At 36.8% G+C, this 9,083-nt stretch overlaps 1 protein-coding gene across 1 annotated transcript; it reads right to left on the reverse strand.

Moving 5' to 3' along the window:
* Positions 1–1,511: 1,511 nt before the first annotated feature.
* On the reverse strand, positions 1,512–2,681 carry LOC145566496 (uncharacterized). Its single transcript, XM_081625900.1, has 2 exons — positions 2,396–2,681; positions 1,512–2,113 (listed from the first exon to the last, which is right to left on the reverse strand). The coding sequence occupies exons 1-2, from the start codon at positions 2,679–2,681 to the stop codon at positions 1,512–1,514; spliced, it is 888 nt and encodes a 295-aa protein (XP_081482026.1).
* Positions 2,682–9,083: the final 6,402 nt, after the last annotated feature.

The raw sequence follows: 9,083 nt of genomic DNA on the forward strand, positions 1-9,083 counted from the left end.
CATTATTAATCAAGTTTAAACATGTATGAACACGTTTTAGGCCTAATTAGTAATCGAACAAGGCTCTAAGATAAATTGGTCTCTAATATGGGTTTTAACTTACTTCAAAATGCTTTTCGTAGTCCATAAACATTTCAACTTTGATCTAGCATGATGTTTTGGTTTGGTTTCAGCTTTTGATGACACTGGTAGGAGGCTTTTTATTAATCTTTTGGTCAAATCTGAATTTTCTTTATTGCTCCATAATCAGGCAGAGAGCCATGTGCATACTTAACTAGATTTGCATAGTGAAAGCCTGAAAGGTATGCTTGACTACCAGATTCTCAGTTCTGATGGTGAAAGCATGATTGATTTACTTATTAGATAGCTCTTAGGTTGATGGAAGCCATTTTGATTGTTGGAAAGCACAGTATCTGTCTCCTACATGTATGAATCACAAATCTGAATTGAGTTTTGGTTTATTCTGAGTGTTCAAAGGTTTTATAAAGTGACTGAGTTGTTTTTACACTTACAGATGCCTTATGATGACATACTCTTGTAATGTACGTCATGTGTATCTATTAATTATCTGTTGGGAGTTAGGTGAGCGTAGGACCAATTAGAGATCAATTCTCAAACTTCAAGCTCTAGAAGATAATTTTGTTATAGGCCCTTGAAATTGAAGTACCATTATATAATACTTTTCCTCTTGGACGCGTAATGTTGTGGTTGCTAGTTACACTGAAGGATTGATGCAGTAGGACTTCAAAATTATTTGTTTGCACTTGTCTTGTGGTCATATTGCATAGTGTTTTAATATCAATCAGTTGCAGAAATTTAAGTCACATGGAAAACCATGTTCATGTAAGTGTTTTACACCTAGAGGCTTAGCCAAAAGAGCTTATTAAAGGTGCTACTTTGGTGAAAAATGGTCTATAGATGGCTGGTTGTGGATAAGGCTTCATAATGTCCAAGGCTTTCCAATGTTCAAGCAATGAGAGCCTACTATCTAAGCAATTAGATTGCCAATTTTATGGGGAATGTAGTCTGGAATTGTTGATGATAGTTTCATTTACTGGTTCGTAGACCTCAAATGGCCCCACCTGATCGTTTCTTATTTTATATTGGTTTTGATCACTAATAACTTTATAAGACCCTCTTTTGTTTTTCTGGATTCAAGAATCAACGAACCAAAACCCTAGAAGCAAGGATTCTAAGGGTGAATTAAGGGCAACGACCTTAATTCCCTAGTCAAGCTAGTCTCAAATAACAATTATAAGCCAAGATAAACTTAAGCAAATCAAATTAATTCATAAACGTCCACCCTTCAATGAGGCGTGGCATATGTATTTATAATACAACCTAAGGAAACCTAATTAGCTTAGGAAACCTAACTAAACTAGGAAGCTAACAAGCAAATTAAAAAATAATCTAACATGTAAAACCCACAGTAGAAGAGTTATGGTAAAACCATGCTAGCTAGAAAAATAAAATAAAGCATTAAAGATAGTGTGAAAGTCTAATGCTACTCTCTAAGCTTCAATCCATGCCACACACGTGACAAAAGCCGACTTTCCCAGAGAGTCCAATCCGAATCCCAAAGTGTCAAGAACGATCTTAATTGGCTCATAAGTTGGAACTTGATCATAAATTGTACTGAGATAAATCTTGCCACTTCTAGTAGTTCTAGATGCTTCTTGATCCTCATCATTCTCCCTTTCTTGAAAAGAATTTGCCCTCAAATTCTCGTCATCTATGTAAGGAGCCAAATCACCAACATTGAAAGTTGCACTAACTCTACCATAAGAATCAGGAAGTTTAATCTTGTAGGCACTATCTCCAAAACGCTTCAATACTTTGAAAGGACCATCTGCTCGAGGCGTCAACTTGTTCTTGCGTTTCTTTGGAAACCTTTCTTTTCTCAAGTTCAACCAAACTAAGTCACCTTCATTAAACACAGCTTGTTTTCTTTTCTTGTTTGCCCTCTCTTTGTAGCGGTTATTCATCTTTTCAATTCCGGCCTTTATGTCGTCACAAGTCTTGTAAAAGACTTCTTGCCTTTTAGTAGCATCATAATGAGCTTGATCTTCCTTAGGCAAATCAATTAAAGCAATAGGAACATAAGGATTAATACCTTAAACAACTTCAAAAGGAGAAGAACCTTTAATAGAGGAAGGTGTACGGTTGTAAGCAAACTCAGCATGTGCCAATTTGATGTCCCAATCCTTAGTAGTCCTACTAACCAACCTACGCAAGAGTGTTCCAAGAGTCCTATTTGTTACTTCGGTTTGTCCATCAGTTTGTGGATGATGCGAAGTACTAAACAACAATTTTGTACCAACTAATTTCCAAAGTGACTTTCAAAAGTAGCTAAGAAACTTAGTGTCTCGATCCGAAATAATAGACTTTGGAATACCATGCAAACAAACTACCTCTTTGTAATACAAATCAGCAACATTAGTAGCATCGTCCGTTTTGTGACAAGGAATAAAATGTGCCATCTTTGAAAATCTATCAACAACAACCATGATTGAATCCTTTCCTCTCTTAGTTCTAGGCAAACCAACAATAAAGTGCATTGATACACTATCCCATGGAGCAGTAGGGACTGGAAGTGGAGTATACAAGCCTTTGTGAAAAGAACTCTTAGCCTTTTGACATGTAGCGCATCTCTCAAGTACTTGTTGCACATCACCAAGCATCTTTGTCCAATAGAAATGTTCACAAAGCAACTCATAAGTCTTATGAACGCCAAAGTGTCCTGCAATTCCTCCACCATGAACTTCACGCACCTAAAGCTCACGCACACTACACTTAAGAATGCAAATTTTGTTAGCTTTAAAAAGAAAACCATCATGAACTGGAACATACCAGTTGGATAAGTTAGCAAATCTTTGAAATCAATATCATTGGCGTAGTGTTCCTCAAGAATTTCGAACCCAAGTATTTTTGCTTCATTCACAACAAGTAACTCCGTCTAGACAATGCATCCGTAACTACATTCTCTTTGCCTTCTTTGTATTTTGAAGAGAAAGTGAATGATTGAAGAAATTCCACCCATTTCGCATATCTCACATTTAGCTTTTGTTGCCCATGAATATTCTTTAAACTCTCATGATCCGAATGCAATACAAAAGGCTTAGGCCTAAGATAATGACTCTAATGCTCCAAAGCTCGAATGATTGCATAGAATTCTTTGTCATAAGTGCTATAGTTAGGTTTTGCACCACTTAACTTCTCACTGAAATAAGCAATAGGTTTCTTTTCTTGCAATAAAACAGCTCCCATACCCAAACCACTTGCATCGGTCTCAACTCCAAACAACTTACTAAAATTAGGAAGTGCTAGAACTGGCCCATGGTCTCAACTTCAAACAACTTACTAAAATTAGGAAGTGCTAGAACTGGCGCATTGCATAGCCTTTTCTTGATCTCTTCAAATGCAAACTTAACGGCTTTAGACCATACAAACTCACCTTTCTTTGTCAACTCCGTAAGAGGTGCAGCAAGAGCACTAAAGTCTCTAATGAACCGCCTATAGAAGCTAGCTAAGCCATGAAAGCTTCGAACATTATGTGCATTCTTAGGCTCGGGCCAAGTAGATATAGCAGCAACTTTAGTAGGATCCACCCTAACACCATCACATGAAACAATATATCCCGAAAACACAAGACTAGGCACAAGAAAAGAACATTTTTCCATTTTACCAAACAATTGTTTCTTTCGAAGTGCTTTAAAAATATGTCTCAAGTGATCAAAGTGTTGCTCTTTAAACTTACTATAAATGAGAATATCATCAAGGTAAACAACCACAAAGATATTAAGAAAGGGGCGCAATACCTCATTCATCAACCGCATTAAAGAACTAGGAGCGTTACATAAACCAAAGGGCATAACCATCCACTCATACAACCCTTGCTTGGTTTTGAAAGCAGTCTTCCACTCGTCCCCTTCTCGGATTCTCATTTGGTGATAGCCACTTCTCAAATCAATATTCGAAAATATAGTAGCACCATGCAACTCATCAAGCATATCATCAAGTCTAGGCATAGGAAATCTATACTTGATAGTAATGTTGTTTACAGCTCTACTATCCACACACATTCTCCAAGTACCATCTTTCTTAGGAACTAACAAAGCAGGAACAACACAAGGACTTTTACTTTCTCTAACATAACCTCTATCAATCAACTCCTGTACTTGCCTTTGTAGTTCTTTAGACTCTTCAGGATTACATCTATAAGCAGCCTTGTTAGGTAGTGGCGCATCTAGAACAAGATCAATAGCATGCTCTATTCCTCGAATAGGAGGTAACCCTTGTGGAAGATCATCAGGAAAAACATCTTCATACTCTTTTAGTAAAGCTTGTAGTGTAGGATCTTGTGTAGGAGAAGAATTAGGAGCAGCTTCTCTCACATAAAGAACATATCCCACATTACCTTCTTTCATTTCTTTTTCAAAGTCAGATGCAGACATAAACAAACTACTCTTAAAAGATTCTTTAGTTGGCGCCACCTTAGGAGGTAATGGCTTCAATCTAAACCTTTTTCCACCAACTAAAACTGAGTAAATGTTTCTTTTACCTGCATGGTTAACATCTCTAGACCATTGCCATGGTCTTCCCAACAAAATAGAACAAGCATCCATAGGAATCACATCGCACCATAATTTATCTTTATAATCACCAATAGCAAATGTAACTAAATCTTGTTTCTTTACTCTAATAGGCGCATTATCAATCAACTAATTCAAAGCATATGGTTTAGGATTTTCTCTAGTAGGAAGTTTGAGAGTGTTTACCATTTTAGAAGAAGCAACATTGGCGCAAGAACCACTATCAATGATCAAATTGCAAGCTCTTCCGTTCACAAGTGCTCTAGTGTAGAATAGGTTCTCCTTTTGCTCCTCCTCCTTCAAAGGTGTAGATTCGGCCTTAAGAATTCTCCTCAAAATCAAAGTATCTTTGTCAGAACAAGCTTCTTGGAATGTTTGGTCATCTCACCTATCTTCATTCTCAAAATTCGACTCCCCTTCTATATTTTCCTCCTCATCCTCTCCATGATGTACTATTAGAGCTCTTTGCTCTTCATCTTCTTTCTCTTGTTGAAGCCAAGCTAGAAGAATCTTGTGATCCTTTGGAGTAACTTTCACCTTTTGAGGACAATTACAAGATATATGACCAAATCCTTGACATTGATAACATTGTTTCTTTGCAAGTGCAGCTTTTTCAGGACTAATCATAACCCTAGGCTTTGATTTGTTATCAAACCTTGAACCACTACTCGAACCAGCATTCGAATTAAAGGAAGAGTTCCCCTTGTATGCATTCGAATTATAACCATCCCTCGAGTAAGTAGAACGACACACTTCCTTCTCTAGCCTCTCAAATCTTTCGGCCAACCTCAAAACATCATCAAAGAAATGATAGCTTGAAGTTTCTACTTTTTGTGCAATCGAAGTTTTAAGTCCTCTCATGAATCTACCAATCTTCATCTCCTCTTTCTCATTCAAATCACAAAGCAAACACAACTTATCAAACTCCTTAGCATATTCGATCACACTCTTAGAACCTTGTTGAATTTGGTTAAGTCTGAGGAATTGATCTTAGATGTATTCTCTAGGTAGGAAATGCTTCTTTAGTTGTCTTTTTAACTCGGTCCATGTATCAATTCGAGGCTCATCTTCTCTCAACCTTTGGCTTCTAAGTCTTTCAAACCAAATACCAGCATATCTAGTGAGTTTCAAATGTGCAATCTTGAAAGCTTTAGCATCATCGAACCCTTTGTAGTCCATGATCTTCTCAAATTGCCTAATCCATTCTAAGAGATCCTCGGCATCTCCATCTCCAATAAACTCTGAAAGTTCAGCAATTTTCAAGTCTCTATCATTCTCAATGGTTTTTGGTTGAGGTATAGGTCGATCTCCTTCAACCCTAGTAGTCAAAACATCAACCTTTTTGTTTGTGGCAGCAATAGATTCATTCGTTTGAGTGAGGGCTTGTGTACTAGTTTCAAGCTTTTGATTCATAGCTTCAATGGTGGTATTAAACTCACGCATCATATTAGCCATCATAGTTTGTAATTCGTCCCTGGAAATAGCCATAATAATCTACAAAAATCACACAAACAAACCGTGAAAGCAAACAACAGGTAGTGTGTGTTTCCTTGATTTTTGCTTGTGTATAAAGCCACGAGTTTTACTCCAAACCTTCCTTATATAATCCTCCTTTGATAGAACTTTGTCAAAAATCAGAAATCTTGATTAAAAGATTGATTCTTTGTCGGTTTCTTGCACAAATACTAAACGAAACTCCGTTGCTTGCACACCAAGGCTATTTGTAACAAACTTGTAACAACTTGTAACAAACTCTTTCCAAATATGATTATAAGTTGTTATAACACAAATCCTTGCACTCTAAGTATTCTAAAAACCCCTAACAACCTCTAACAACCATGAAATTCACCTTGAACAACAAGCAAGATTAAACTTCGAATTCTTGCAGCAAGTTTAATGGAGTTGTGAGTTTGAACGTAGCTTCTTCTTCTCGCGGATCAGTGTAGCAACCCCGAAAGTTTTAAGCTGTGTAGAGCTTGTTACTTATCCAAATGCCACGAAATTTTAGGGCGTGGTAGATGGACGTTTTTGGAGTCCAACGCAAAAAGAATCACTCAAAAATTCCCAGCCAATCGCTACCAGTTTAATTTCTACCGAACCTGATACCAATTATGTGGATCTAGGTGATCCAATGCTGTAATCAACGAACCAAAACCCTAGAAGCAACGATTCTAAGGGTGAATTAAGGGCAACGACCTTAATTCCCTAGTCAAGCTAGTCTCAAACAACAATTATAAGCCAAGATAAACTTAAGCAAATCAAATTAATTCATAAACGTCCACCTTTCAATGAGTCGTGGCATATGTATTTATAATACAACCTAAGGAAACCTAACTAAACGAGGAAGCTAACAAGCAAATTAAAAAATAATCTAACATGTAAAACCCACACTAGAAGAGTTATGGTAAAACCATGCTAGCTAGAAAAATAAAATAAAGCATTAAAGATAGTGTGAAAGTCTAATGCTACTCTCTAAGCTTCAATCCATGCAACACACGTGACAAAAGCCGACTTTCCAAGAGAGTCCAATCCGAATCACATAGTGTCAAGAACGATCTCAATTGGCTCATAAGTTGGAACTTGATCATAAATTGTACTGAGATAAATCTTGCCACTTCTAGTAGTTCTAGATGCTTCTTGATCCTCATCAGTAGGACTTCAAAATTATTTGTTTGCACTTGTCTTGTGGTCATATTGCATAGTGTTTTAATATCAATCAGTTGCAGAAATTGAAGTCACATGGCAAACCATGTTCATGTAAGTGTTTTACACCTAGAGGCTTAGCCAAAAGAGCTTATTAAAGATGCTACTTTGGTGAAAAATGGTCTATAGATGGCTGGTTATGGATAAGGCTTCATAATGTCCAAGGCTTTCCAATGTTCAAGCAATGAGAGCCTACTATCTAAGCAATTAGATTGCCAATTTTGTGGGGAATCTAGTCTGGAATTGTTGATGATAGTTTCATTTACTGGTTCGTAGACCTCAAATGGCCCCACTCGATCGTTTCTTATTTTATATTTGGTTTTGATCACTAATAACTTTATAAGACCCTCTTTTGTTTTTCTGGATTCAAGACATTTACACTTCATTTGGATAGAGGGAAGGGGAGGGAAAGGAAAGGACGGGATTCATCTTCCCTTATTTGGATAACACATGGAGGGAGGGAAGGGAAGGGAAATGGAAGGGTACATCTTGCCTCCCTCTTTAATAAACCAAATCCTTCCATTATGGGAGAGATATGGACTCTCCCTCCCTTCCCTTTCCTCCTTCCCTCCTCCCGCCTTCCCTCCCTTTCCCTCTTCAATGGCTACCCAAACAAGCTGTTAATAAGATGATAAATTTATTTTGCAAGCCAATTTTATCAATGCTATATTTATTTCAGCACAATTTTACTTATCCTGAATTTGATGTGGGACAAATAACACTGCAAACATGTTTTATAAGAAATAGACGTGTTTATGTGCAAATGTTTATTGTTATTTGGACAAGGTATTTTTTAGTGCTTTCAATTGTGTAACTTATAGTTATTTCAATCTCCTGCAGAGACGTACTTAACGTTGGTGGAGTGTGGTTTTACTGGATGCATCATGGTGAAGTTAGAGAAATCTAGCTTTCATAGAAAGTGTTTACTGTTGCAAGAGACGTCTATTAAGGAGGCCAATCTATGTTGGTGCCCGCTTCCTGCAGGTGGTAATTTATCTAATTTCTACAGGGATGCTTTTTTTGTTTGTTGCTAACATGTCAATAAGTATATATGTCCGAGTTAATGGTTTCTTCATTTTTCCATGTAATTGGGTTTCATGTTATGATGGTTGCATATGTAAGATAATTGATACTTCTATTTATCTCTCATTTGGAAATATTCTTGTTTACTTGCACCACAGATTGGCTTAGTACTCTGAATCCGTGTTTATAATATCATTTCGGCATAACTTCGTTAGTTCCTCTAAGTTTCATGCTTGAGCTGCAATCTAGTTGTAATTAAAACTGTAAGGTGGAGGTGTTTGAATTCATAAGAGCTTGTTTGGTAGAAAGAAGTTGGAAAAAAAAGGGGGAAAGAAATGTCGGTTTTAAATGTTTGTTTTAGAAGAAGAATATGGTAATTGATAGGTTTCTGCATTTTGTGAATAATAAATATTCAAGTGATGAATAAATTTTGTTTCTCACAATTTTGAGCTCTTGCCAGTGCAATAGAAAAAGAGGGCCTAAAATTTTGTTGATATATATTATTAGGTTACCAAATATAAGAATATTGTTTGGAAGCTATGAACCTATTTCCAAGAAGAAGATGATTGACAAAGGGCAAGTATTTCCAAGCTTGAAGTTTAATGTTCTATAGAGGATTCTTTAACCGTGGGACTAGTTTCACTTTTGTATCCTTGAATCAGTGAATTGGTGTGAGAAATTTCGTCATTACCCTCCAGTGTTAAGCCGTTGCTGCCATAAGTATTGAGTAAAGGCATATTCATCTTGCCAATGTATCCTGGGGAT

Source organism: Chenopodium album, chromosome 11, assembly GCF_948465745.1.
Source record: "Chenopodium album chromosome 11, dcCheAlbu1.1, whole genome shotgun sequence".
NCBI classification, from domain to species: domain Eukaryota; kingdom Viridiplantae; phylum Streptophyta; class Magnoliopsida; order Caryophyllales; family Amaranthaceae; genus Chenopodium; species Chenopodium album.

What these genes read in the sequence shown, in the direction of transcription:
- LOC145566496 (XM_081625900.1), bottom strand. Translation starts at nt 2,681, where the DNA reads ATGCTTGGTGATGTGCAACAAGTACTTGAGAGATGCGCTACATGTCAA. An exon ending in AGAGGTAGTTTGTTTGCATG is followed by an intron (nt 2,114 to 2,395) that starts GTATTCCAAAGT and finishes AAGTTGTTTAAG; the next exon opens with GTATTAATCCTTATGTTCCT.